The following is a 12,991-nucleotide window of genomic DNA, read 5'->3' as shown; positions in this document are numbered from 1 at the left end:
GTAGGAAGAAATGAAATAATTACTTACTTACTCAATAATTATCAAAAAATTAAAACCACATTTTAAGTTGTCAATTTAAAAGGACAAAACAGCCAATTTTTATGCGTACAAATGTACAGTAGCCCAAAAGAAATCTGAAAATAACTTCTAAGAAAATAAAAATGTACCCAATGTATCTATTTTCATGTGTTTGTTTTTCTTTCACACTCTTTTTCTTATTCTTGTGCTCTTTCTTATTGTTATCATTTCTTATTTTTGCTTATCTAATTGCTTATTTTGTACATCAATACCTCTGTTTGCTAGTCTGTAATGTTTGTTTTGTATGAACTAATTTGTGAATAAAAACAGAAAAAAAAAAACTTTATAGTAGGCCATGAACATCATAGGCTTCTCAATTTGTTGTAGATCTGTGCCTGTTCATGTCCTTTTCACTAAAAAAAGCATCAAAATTCTTACTAAAAGTAACATAAGTAGGTTAATCTGTGATGTGGAATAAATTTCTTCATGCTTGCATTGTTTCGTTAGAAATAACTGGACCATCTTTGACTGTTCCAGTAAAACAGGTTGTACGGGGTAAGAGGATTGATTAGCCTTGCCTCCCTCTTAGTCTCTTAGCTCCTCCTTATCCAGAGCACAATCACTTAAAGGAGGTAAGCTCTGTCTTATCCTTGCTAAATGACCCAGCTGCACTCACACTCACCACCTGCTAACTGACAAGAAGCTCCAATGCTGCTTATATCCAGTTTCCTGTCTGAACCTGAAGCTATTTGCTGACTGTTGTTTATGGGTGAGTTTAGAGCTGCTGTTAGCAGGTTTGGTGTAATAATATATATAGTAATTAATTATTTAGTCATCTTTTCTATCTGTGCTCAGTGCAGACTGGCATACTCTTTAACTGGTTTTCCATTCTGGACCCAAAGGTGTCTTTGTTTCAGATAAACCAAGTTAGAAGTGCAAAAGAAGACAATGCAATACAAAGATAGTTGCTAGATATCTAAAAGTGATAGACTTGACAACAACTCAATGTTTCTTTTTACCTCATCTCCACCACTTCCTGTCGACTGTCCTCATACTTCCTCTGCCACTCCAGAACTTCTTTCTCCTTTGACACAATCTATAAAATAGGGGCAAACACTTTTAAGTAAAGTTCTAGATGTTGAAATGAAATGACTTTTGCCACTCAAAGAATAAAAAGAAACAGAAGGGAACCTCCTCTCGCGCAATGTCCAACGACTGGTCGAGCTCTCTTGGCAGATGTGGACTCTCGCCTTCGATGTAGCTGCTGCTGCTGGTGGTCTTGGCGTAGAGCGAGCTCTTGGGTATGGAGCTCTCCACAGAAGACAACATGTCCCGGTGCTGCTTCCACGAAGCAAAGGACAGCAGGGAAAGGAACGGAAACATGGCGAGTTACAAATCGGAAACAGATCAGATGCAGGGGCTCGCACACGAGCCCAACAGGTTTCCTGAACCACAACCTCAAGGCAGCATGGAACCACAGAAATCTGTTCCACGCAGCAAAACTCTGCTGGCGAATGCTGCAAAGCTGGTGATGTTTCGGAGGACTCAGTCGCCCACTACATGATTGGATGAAACAGCCTTCATCGCTACAGTAATTACTGCGTAATTGGCTGATGCTGGCCCCGGCTGAGCGATCATGAGCGCCTGCTGCTTGCAGAAGCTTGAATGTGAGTTGGTCTGAGCAAGACAAGAAGGAAGGCGCACAGCAGCAGATAATAAAACAGAGATGGACAATAAGGGAGCTGGACTGGGCAGCAGCGGCATTCCTGTTAGTGTTTGGTTGTAAAAGATTAACTGTTCTGACTTCACAGTTTTTACTAAAAACTTAAAAAGTTTCCAAGATGTGCACGTGTCCGTAAAGGTCTGACAACATTTATGCCTCGACTTCTTGAATACAAGACTTTTTCTGGTATCACTATTTCACCTCTAAAATTTGGCCTGGAATAAAAGGATTTAGTCATCATCGGAAAAGCTGGATTAAAGGAGGATTTAATGAAACGGTGGGGGCTCAAAGAGAACAACAAGAACGTATGGAGCTAAGTGTTGTGTCTGGCTCACAAACTAATGCGATTACTCTCGTATAAAACGAACGACTAAATTAAGGTAAATAGTAGAAACTTGAGGACATGTAATGGCATGGCTTCTAGGTATTTTGATTCAAAGCTCTATTTTGGTTGGGTTACTAAATTTTAGATCATTCATCATATTAACTGAAAATATGATGAAACAAACTTTACTAGAGGCAAGTGATTCATTTTAATGTGGACTTAAAAATGGGCTCAAAGCTGAGAATGCAGGTTATAACGTCTGAAAGGAGAATAAACATGGAAATAACCAAAACGTACATGAACCCGGCAAGACCATAGATATAAAAGTAAGCAAAATATTCACTTAGAGATATGACAACGTTGGACTATCAGTACTCAGTCTGAAAGGAAAAGATCTGATCCAATGTGCTAACTAACAACAACTCTCTTTGGTGCTGAAATTACTACTGAGGGAGAACCACAAAGTTGGATATTTTCAGTTGCTAACTTTCCACTGGAATAGAAAAAATCATCAATTGCTGATCTTTTAGAAATTTGGAGTGAATTCGGCATCAGTAGCTGGTCTGAGCTTTACAAAATCTCTGATCAGTGCATCTCCATATAAAATGCTGTCTAGATGTAGCACATCTATGATCTACTGAGGCTCAAGTCTGCAGTGCAGTCTGGATGTATTTGGACTAGATTGTAGTCAGAACCAAGAGGGCAAAGTTCTCATTCTGAACTTTAGAGGGAGCCAAACAGCTTAGATTCACTGTGCTAATTAATTTTCTAAATATTCAAATCAAGGGAAATATGTTTTAAGAAGATAATTTAACTAAAAAGATATAACAATAGTCATATCATTGAATCCAGTGTGCTGTTGTGTAACTGGGCCAGTGAAACAATGAAAAATATGTTCTTGCCCAAATACTTGGACTGCACTCTAGCTGGGTAAGAACAGATCACAGGGTGTCTTGTTACTCTTACTTTGAGTAAAGGTGAACCGTTGATATTCCACCGCCGTGTGCTGGGTTTCTTGAGTCGAGACTGAAACGTGTGGAGCAACAACATGAGACTTGAAGGGACACGATTGGGAACCAGAAGTCCTACTCCAACTCTTTCAAGGATTTTTCCGTTTACTGACTTCCTAACTCAGCTGCATCTTTAGTTCCAACTAAATATATTCCTGGCACATGTTTTTATGTTGAGAATAGCTTCGATAAGACACATTTGTCACTTTACAACCGCAAACGTCAATTTCATTAGGATTTTATGTGATGAGCGCATAATTGTAAACTGGTAGAAAAAAATATACATGGCTTTCAAAGTCTTTGAAATGTGTATTCAGAGAATAAGTCTTATTTACAGCTTCACTGAAGGGAATAACTATCAGATGGCTGAAAACAGATCCTGCAACAAGATATATACAAGATATTGAACCAAAAAGTGTAGGACCTTGAAGCAAATTAGAGTCTGAGGATTCTGGATCCCTTTGCTTCATTATTGATGCTGAGGCGTAAGCAGAGGTTAACAAATCTAAAGAATGTGCCAATTTCTCTCATCCGATTAACTGATTCATCAACAAAATAATTGATACAATAATTGATTATTAAAATAATCATTACGTACAACTTTAATTTCAAAAAACTTTGAAACCATGAAGAATCTTTCAATCCACTTCATAGTTATGCTCTTGTATTGGTCACATAATATCCCAATAGCATAAATTAAACTTTGCAGTTGTAAAACAACAAAATGTAATAAACTCCAAAGGTTTTGAAGATTTTCCAAAGGCGCTGTAATATTCTGTGTTGCGTTTGTGTTGTTAGTTTGGGGGAAAATAAAAGAAAAACTCAAATGTGACTGGAGATTTGAAACAGAGGATGATCAAATACACCAGGAAGGGTTGCAGCCGTGTAACTGTGCAGCTGCGGTTTTTAGGTTATCGTATTACATCCCCAGTCACATTCATGCTAATGTAAGCCTCTCATGAACAGGCAACAGGCAAAAAACAACGCAGGGGGGCTAGGAAAGCACTGGACTGTGCATTAACCTGGAGGAGCTTGTTGCCAGTCTGAATGGGAGCAGGACGCGTTAAGCATCATTAGCGGTATCGTGTGGAGAGGGGGAACCGGGATTGTGGATGCTGCAGCACAGCCGCCATGCCGAAGGGGCCGATCGGCAAGCCGAGACACACCCATGCAAACACCGCAGTTTACAATGACCCACTTCAGCTACACCTGCTTTTCCCTAATCACTCATTCAAGATGCCTATTTTCTGCAGCAAACACGCTCACCCACACACACTGAATACAGCAGGTGCAGGCTGACTCAGCGCAGTACCTGGGGGGTTACAGTGGAGAGGGAGGGGCACTGAGAGATGCTTTGGGCTACTTGCAGAGCCTCTAGCCTCAGGGCAGCAAGCACCAGCTCCTCCTTGGCCGCACACAGGGGGGGCCAAATATCAGACGGGGGAGCGGTGGGGTAGGGGAGGAGGGGAGAGGGTTGAAGAGAGCAAAGGGAAACATACAAAGACTTGAATTGAGAGCACACATTTGCTGCCGTCTGCATTTTACCAATCATTAATCTACTTCACGCAGCAAGCCAAAAACTGCAAGTACAGGGAGGAGGAAACATAAAAAGATGAAAGGGATGAAGAACGTTGACACAATGGGAACGATGTGGAAACAAAAACATACACAGTCACATTTCCTCCCCAGAGCCAGGACCTTCGAGGTTCGTCGAGGTGGGGCAACACACCTGTAGTTTTTGGGCGAATGCGGTTGGGTTGGTCTCAGCCAGGTCAGGCTCCAGGTACTGCAGGGGGTCCTCACACTCTGACAGCCTGTCTAACAACAGGGGCATGGCCTGGGCTGGAGCAGGAGCCACCACGGGGCCCTGGCCAGAGGGCTACAGGGGCACCAGGAGGAGTGGGCAGAGGGATGGGATCGAGGGAGGGGGACGGGACAGCACAGCAAAGCAAGCGCTGAGTGTTTGAGTGGCAGCTAATTTCCTGAACCAAAGCTGGGAAAAAGTGTGTGATGGGGCTGATTTTTGGAGAATCACTGTGATTCGAGTCCTGGGATAAAGTCTCTGGATGGAGGTGCTCAATTCTGATTAAACAACAACATGGAGTAAGATGTAACTAAATAAAAACATGACATACAGGTGCATCTCAATAAAATGGAATATAAAGTAGAAGATTCTTTTTTACAATTGCAGCTTACATCTAATGAAAACCTACAATTCAGGTTACATTAATATTACAAAATAAAAGTATTAAAGTAAGCAACTAAAGCAAATTCCTAAAGAACCAGGCTGTTAATGGAGTGCTGTATCTAAGTATTTTAATAGAAAGCTTCGTGGAAGGGCAAAATGACAGAAACAGGTGCACAAGCCACAATGATAACCATTAGCCCTGCGAGATAAAATCAAAAAAGAAATATTGGTCTACTAAAAGGTATGCCCATGTTCATACAGCACATACTCAACACTCAAACAAATCCAATCCAGATTATATAAAATCTACTTTAATCTGAACAGAGGGGAATTGAGCAGCAGTCCAAGTAAATCACATATGGATACCTTAGTTTCAGAAGTACAATTGTAGTCTACATCCAGGACTTTTTCCTTCCACTCAACTTTTTAATGAAAATATTTGACAGCACTCTGAACATCAGGCTTTAAAAAAAACTTTGTGGTAACTTACTGAAATAAATTCCCCTTTTATTACAGAATCTACTGAGATGCATCTGTAATTCCCATACATGATGATGAGTACACAGATAAACGAAAATCAGTTTATTCTTTATAACAAATGTGATCAATGCCAGCTGTTTACCAAGAGCCCTGGTCTCACCTGCTCGTCCCTCTCTATGCTCTGTGTCCGGCTGAGGACTTCGCTCTCTCTCTTCCTGCCCTTATCTCCAGCAGAACCTTCGGGACCAGGCCGCGGGCTCAACACCGGCGTCTTCATGCCTGCAGATATCTGGGCTTCCATTTCCTCAAAACTCCTGTGCAGAAGGACAACAATCTGAGGTCTGAGTAAAAGTATCAGGGAGCGTATGAGACGTCTATGTAAAATAGACAGAAGAGATAATTAATACTTTATTTTACCAAATAAAATGCATTAAAATGCACTCAGCCCAGACTGTTGATCCATACACTAAAAATATTAATGTGTAAACTGTAGCAAAAAATTCACACTATCATGATGTTACTGATTTAAAGTTGGTTGGTTGAACTTTTTTTTTTTTTAATAAATGTAAAGGTAGTCAAAATTATTAAAATCCAGTGTACTAAAGTACAAATATTCAGTGAAACAAAACTGAATATTGCCATAAAAATTAATTAAAATAAAAATTTGTGTTAATTATTGTTAGTAAATGATGACTGATTTTGGTATTTCTTGGTAAAGACATTTAAAATACCTTAAAATGAAAGTGTCTTTTATCATAGCAGCATCATTTCAAACAAAAAAATCTGATAACTCCAAGCTTTGGGGGAGAAAAAAAAACTTCTAGCACCTATAAAATAAATAAAACTGCAGTATCAAACCATGCATATACTTTACTTTTCTAAAGAGTATCGAGGAAATGTTTTTCCCACTGAAATAACTTAAATTTACTACTAAGATGTGTGTGTTTTTGTGTGATATGATACCTACTGCAATAAGATACATTTATTTCAATGCCTTTTTAAAACATATTTTCACCAACTGTGCCAATAAGTGGTGAGGACACCCAATAATCACACAATAAAAATATTACAGTTTTCAAATGAATACAAAGATAATATAGTATGAAAATTTAAATCACAGACATCAACATGGAATATATTATGCAATGCTGTAAAGTAACATATGTAGTAATGCTACAATATGTGAATAAGTAATGTAAGGTATATTTTACCCAGTGCAGGGGGAGCTGGGCTCAGATCCATGTCCACAAGTAGCTTTGGTTAAGTTGTCAGACACTGAGTCCAAGTTCAAGTACAGAGATGGCTTTTTGATAGACAGTGGCTGCAAAAGACAATTAATAAAGAATGCTGAAAACTGAAATAATTCATCATCATTAGAGATGCTCAGGGACATTAGCTGGTGAGTGGAATCTAACAGTTTTCAGCTGGATCAGCCCAGACCAATTTATCAAATTAATTTTTTTTAAAAATATTTTTTCTAATGAACATATCAGACCTAAGAGTTACCACACTATGGTAGCAACAACCCTCTGTGGTGAGAATGTTGTGGCTTAATGAAGAAACAAGGTTAGCTGTTTTCAATATCAGTGAGGTGTGAAAAGAAATTAGCTCACAGGAAGCACAGACTGGAATCCAGCAAAGATGCTTGTTTTTGTTTGTTGTTTTGAGTAGGGATGCATACTATCAGGAAAATATGTAATTGCAAAAATGTGGTGACACTACTGATTATAATTAATGCACATTTCTACTTTCTATTCCTGCAACATTTTCCTGACTGATATGAAGAGTGTGAATCCATGACACTCTAAATTTAGCAAGTTACTGAATATAGTGTACAAGCAGTCCATTACCACTGGGATATTGCACAGACTGACAATGCATTGACAAATGTGATTCCTTGCACTATTTTTTGCGCTTCTGTCTGGAATGGAAGAGAAGTTTGGAAATGTTGGGAACCTCAGAAGAGACAAGGACTTAAGGTCTGCTGGGAATACACATGAAGCTGCTGTTTGTGTAATACTAACTATGCTAACCACTATTATGAGATGTTAAAGACCAATAAAAAAAATATTTTTTTCTTTTGTTTTAGATTATTAAAACCAAATCAAATCTTGGCAGAGCGAATTCAGAAGAATATGCTTAATACTGTTGTTATATCTTATATGAGCAGTCTTTAAAAGGAAAAAACTACAGTCGCATTAAATAAATTAGAAAATTATTGAAATAAATTGCATTTTATAAGTTAATTACACACAGGCTGATGGTTTTCCAGCTTTTATAGCTGGTAAATTCGATGATTTTCTGCTTGCAGTTAATGAAAACGTAACTCAGGTAAGAATATTACATCAGACTTAAACAAAAAATTATGCAGAATTATGGGCTTAATGATTAAATCCCAGATTAAAATAGTTATTTTCAAATGGTACCTTATCCAAACGCATATTCCAATTTATTGAATATGACCGTGTGTTCGCTACAATCTGTATCAAAACAATTTGATTGGTGCATCTCCAATCAACATACACAAAAACATCAACATGCATAAAAACTGAAAACAAATCACATCTGTCAATATGTCAAACAAATACTTACTGGGGAGGAAGAGCCGATCTTCTCCATGTACTCAATTTCATAGTCCTGGACTGAAGCAGACCAAGACACAAAACCAAGAGTTAGAACCAGAATATAAGGTGGAATACCACAGTGACTAATGTTTAGGTCTGTCTGATGGTGATCAGAGGCTGAACCAGCACTGTCTGCTCTCTGTTTCATCTACAACCCAGATAGGTTGAGCCAGATAGCCTCTGGGAGGAGGTGGGTCTTTTGGTGGTCAGAGGGCAGTAGAGAACTGGGCCAGCCCTTTTATTTATTTATTTTTTTTACTACTAGAAGAAAAGTCAATACACTACTGCTCTATGAATGGATAACAAAGTAACTAGCTGCTTTACATGAGCATCTATCCAAACAAAGCTTTGAATTTCACTGAATAGCTGTACGAGTGTGGTACACTTTGATGTTGCATGAACACAGGTGCCTGAAGGAGACAAAAAAAAATCAGACAGTAATGCCAAACCTGGATTCTCCTGAGGGAGACTGTTCTCGTTTACGAAAGTCGTAACGTCGCAGGGCTGCGGGAAGTCTTGGTGGTCAGTGTTTAAATCTTGGTCCACCTCGTGGCGGACCGCCCACTTATGACCGGTGGAGGAGGCCAGCTTCTCCTCATCTGTGGCGTGATCATCCTGTTGATGACGAGACGAAGATTCATCTGCAGATGTGGGATCCTGCAAGAAAATGGCAAAGAGGGAAACTCTAAAATCAGCTGGAACTTTAAAAGTGAGAAAGAACCTTAAAAGAGAGCAAATTAAACACACCTGGGATGTGTCAGACAACGGGGATTTCTTTGGTGACCTCTTGACTCTGAAAGTATTACTGAGGGAAAAAAGACAACAAAATATAAATTATTAAAATCCAGGGAAATCCAAAGCCTTTGGAAAACAACACAATATTAGATGCGGCATCTATGGCCTTAAACTTAATATTGTTCACTGCTGAAATTCCAAGTACTCTGGACGGAAAGCGTCTCTCTTCACATAAAAGGATGACAACATTACTTCATGAGAAACAACTGAATTCACTGTGTCAGAATTACAGCTCAGACAAGATGAATAATTAATATGAATTCTAATTTTAAATATTACAAAAACCTCTGCAGAGAAACAAAACATTTTATATACCTGAGTAGATGGTGGCACAAAAGTTAATGTGTATTAGCGGTTAAAGGCATGTTTATATATATACATATGTATGTATATCATTTCTGAATTATTTTTATTTCTGATTAGATAAAGCTATTATCATAATTAATTGAATCATTAGTTTGTTAACTCACCTTTGTATTTATATTAATATATTTTCACATTCTATATTCTTGTGTATTCTACTGTCCATGTGTCATTTACCTGCACTTCTTTTGTACGCTGCTTTGATAATTGAATTTCCCTATACAGTAATGAGATAAATTAAGTCTCGCATAGCAATAACTGAACATGAACACAAGGGGGAGCTCAAGCTCTGTTAAACATTTCTAGAAACGATCCAGTTCTTTCACAGTAAAATGATGCTAGATTTTTCCCCATCTGTTTTATCTGGGGGGTTTTTGTAACTCTTAAGGCTTTGTTTGCAAAATAGTTATTGAAAGGCAGAGGGCTTTGTATGAAAAGAAAAAAACGTATTTTTTTCTTGGTTATGCAGCGAAGTTTGAGGAGGGATTTTTAGCATCACATCTTGAATATATAAAAACATGTTTCATATTAAGTGCCGTGTTTTAGATAAAAGGATACCTGATCAGCATTTTTACAGGTAAAAGCAATCAAGAGTCTTTCTCTGCCTTGCTTAAACTCTTGATATGCTGATGTGTCACTGTTAGACTCATTTCTGGGGATATCTTCATCTCTGGTCTTCCTTCACTGCATTCACTGTCCTGGAAGTGAATTAAATATCACTTCCAGGACATTTTGGAGAACTAAAGATAAAATCTGTCTACAGACCTCGAGGTTTCAGAGATTGTGAAATTATTTGTTTCACCATTTATTCTATCTAAATATATAAGGATGTAATTGAGTACCAAAATTGTATTACCGGAACCCAATGTGAATATAAGCTTGTTGTTACCTTTTAAAATGAAAAGGTAACAACAACCTTTTTTAAAATTTTCAGAGTGAGATTATTCTACCAGAGTAAATTATTAAAGTATTAAACTTTTTTTTCCAAGTCTTCACCAGGAGTGCTAAAAAATCTGTTCCTGTCTTTATAAATAAAGCTTATTTCTGACACAGAGCTATAAAGAGAATGAAAAAGGTAACTAAAAACATGTGTCCTCATCTTTGACTATAAAGTTCAAATGCATTAGTTAGATAGTAGGTCCAAAGGATGATGATGTCTCTGTTAATAGGATGGGGAACAACATGCTGCTTTTTAAGATGGAGTTTAGGGTTGGAAAGGGAGGATGGCTGTGTTGTCCCTCTACTTACAACAGACAACAAAGAGAGGACACACCCCTGGACTTCCTGTGGTACATGAGAATACACAAACACAGGTGACAGAGAGACGGACAGAGGACACTGGCATAACAGACACAAACTAGGAGTGTGGACTCTTCCATCAGCCTTTCAGAGGACCATGTGAACTTACGATTTTAAGGGAGTTTTCTTCTTCTTAGCCGGTTTGTTTTGGTTCTGGTCCTCCAGTTCCCCGATGTTGTCATTGTCATTTTCGTTATCATAGTCATTGGACGACGTTTCGAAAGAGACAGGCACCCTGGGAGGCGAGGCGGCCATTTTGTTGGAGGATTTAAAAGGGTTTGTAGACTCATCAATGTTGTTTGGGTCAAAGCTGTATGATGGCCTGGATAAGGTGGGGGAGTTGGACATACTTTTCTTTGAAGAAAATGGATTGAAGTTTGGGTCATCCCACTTGTCGGGTTCAATGTGGTACGACACTTTAGGAATGGGGATTTCATCCGATCCGTTGTAGGCTGCAGGGGGGTTGTTGTCCAGCTGCTCCACCTGTTGTGGAGCCGCTTTTTTCAGCCCCAGCTTTGGTTTTCTGGACAGCATCTTGCCAGGAGGCTTCTTGCCCAATTTCTTAGATGGAGGAGAGGCCTGCTGTAGCACCTCGCAGCTTTCCTCAGAGTAGTCAAACTCCAGCCTTACTGGCTGACGCTTGGGTAGAATGGGTTGCTCCTCGGGATTGGTGGAAAGCTCTTCCAGAGGGGAGGTGACAGTATGGTGATGTGGTTCTGCGGCACGGACAGGGAGGCTCAGAGGAGGACTAGATGCAGGGCCATACACAGGACCCTTACGACCCAAAACAGGAGAATTGGTGATTTTGCTACCTCCAGTGCTGAAGGGGTTAATGTTCTCAAAGTTTTCTGGATCCCATTTGTATGAGGCACTGGGTGGGATTGGAGAGTTGTCTTTGTCTTCTACGCTCTCTGCAAGAGGGGCTTCCTCCTGGCACAAGGGTAAGGCAGGGACCTCTTTGCTCTCCTCTTGGCAGGTTTGATTGGTTTCCTCTAGGAGAGGAGGCGGAGTCTCAACACGGCTCTTCCTGGTTTTTCTGAGAGTGCCTCCGGGACTGGGAGTTGCAGAGCCAACCTCCAAATCCTCCTGAGTCAGGAGAGGGCTAGCCGTCCGAGGCTTCGCTCGCTTTGTGATTTCAGGGGTGCTGCTAGAGGAGGCTGGCTTTGAGCTGTCAGGGTTGGAGTTTTGTCTGAGGAAGGGCTTCTTCTTCACAGATCCCGGGCTGACTTTCTTAGGTCTCCGGAGCTTCCCCGGGGTGTTCTCGGTGCCAACGCTGAAGGACTCGGAGTGCTGACGGAAAGCTCCAGAGGCTGTTCCTTCCAGCAGACTGGAGCTATCGAGCTCCCCCCCTTGGAGGCTCAGAGAGCGAGTCAGAGTGTGACTCGTCGGCTCTACAGCGACAAAGTCGAAGTTATACGTCCCGCTTGCAGCAATGGGTTTGTTCTCATCAAAAGCAATGGATGGGGACCGACAAGGTGCATCGGTTGCAGTGATGTCCAAACTAAGATCACCTTCAGAGCCGTTAACACCTGCAAAACATTAAAATAAGATTAATCTGCCTGCTATACAGGAAAATGACTTCAAGTAACATCCACACAGAGAAACGGGGATCATTACATTAAATCTTCTTGGTTATGTGGAAAAAAATGGTTGTACGAGTAAGAAAGCATGGTTGGTCAATCTACCTTAAAAAAGTATTTACATTTTGCCACATTTCAACTACAGACTAATTATTAAATAGTGTTCACTTCAGTTTAACCTAAGTATAAACGCAGCTGTTCTATGAAGATCTCAGAAGTTTGTTAGAGAACAAACGGCATCATGAAGACCAAGGAACACATCAAACAGGTCAGGGGTGATGTTGTGGAGTTGTCTTTAGCAGAATTAGGTTTTATCCCAAAGTTTGAGCATGTCACAGAGCTCTCTGTTCAATTAATCCAATATATTTTAAAAAATGGAACTCAACTCCAAACCTACAAAGACATTTCAGTCCAACTAAACCAACAGGCTGGACAGGAACAGCATTGACCAGTGAAGCAGCCATAGCACACTTATGAGATTTATTTTTTAAGAAATGTAAAAGTCACTTAAAATTGATTTTCACAATCAATTTTGTGATTGAAATTGAAATTGCATAAACTTCATACCTTGAAGTTTATGTAACGA

The 12,991-nt window shown here is 39.6% G+C and overlaps 1 protein-coding gene across 10 annotated transcripts in view; it reads right to left on the bottom strand.

The window, feature by feature from the left end:
• Positions 1 to 12,991, bottom strand: part of tacc2 (transforming, acidic coiled-coil containing protein 2) — a 59,812-nt gene that overhangs the window by 5,653 nt on the left and 41,168 nt on the right. For 5 of the 10 annotated variants that reach the window (XM_032552399.1, XM_032552391.1, XM_032552394.1 and 2 more), the window contains 11 exons: positions 10,935 to 12,354; positions 10,775 to 10,810; positions 9,116 to 9,173; positions 8,818 to 9,025; positions 8,337 to 8,386; positions 6,956 to 7,065; positions 5,905 to 6,058; positions 4,806 to 4,955; positions 4,389 to 4,481; positions 1,210 to 1,356; positions 1,038 to 1,114 (listed from right to left, as the gene is read on the bottom strand). In XM_032552399.1, the coding sequence (XP_032408290.1) occupies positions 1,038 to 1,114; positions 1,210 to 1,356; positions 4,389 to 4,481; positions 4,806 to 4,955; positions 5,905 to 6,058; positions 6,956 to 7,065; positions 8,337 to 8,386; positions 8,818 to 9,025; positions 9,116 to 9,173; positions 10,775 to 10,810; positions 10,935 to 12,354 (2,503 nt within the window). The remainder of the gene's footprint in view (positions 1 to 1,037; positions 1,115 to 1,209; positions 1,357 to 4,388; positions 4,482 to 4,805; positions 4,956 to 5,904; positions 6,059 to 6,955; positions 7,066 to 8,336; positions 8,387 to 8,817; positions 9,026 to 9,115; positions 9,174 to 10,774; positions 10,811 to 10,934; positions 12,355 to 12,991) is intronic. The other 5 variants (XM_032552395.1, XM_032552400.1, XM_032552396.1 and 2 more) reach the window with 4 other exon arrangements.

The sequence above is a fragment of the Xiphophorus hellerii genome, chromosome 22, assembly GCF_003331165.1.
Source record: "Xiphophorus hellerii strain 12219 chromosome 22, Xiphophorus_hellerii-4.1, whole genome shotgun sequence".
NCBI lineage: Eukaryota > Metazoa > Chordata > Actinopteri > Cyprinodontiformes > Poeciliidae > Xiphophorus > Xiphophorus hellerii.
The sequence above is the reverse complement of the archived record's forward strand: the minus strand, read 5'-3'. Positions and strand labels throughout refer to the sequence as shown.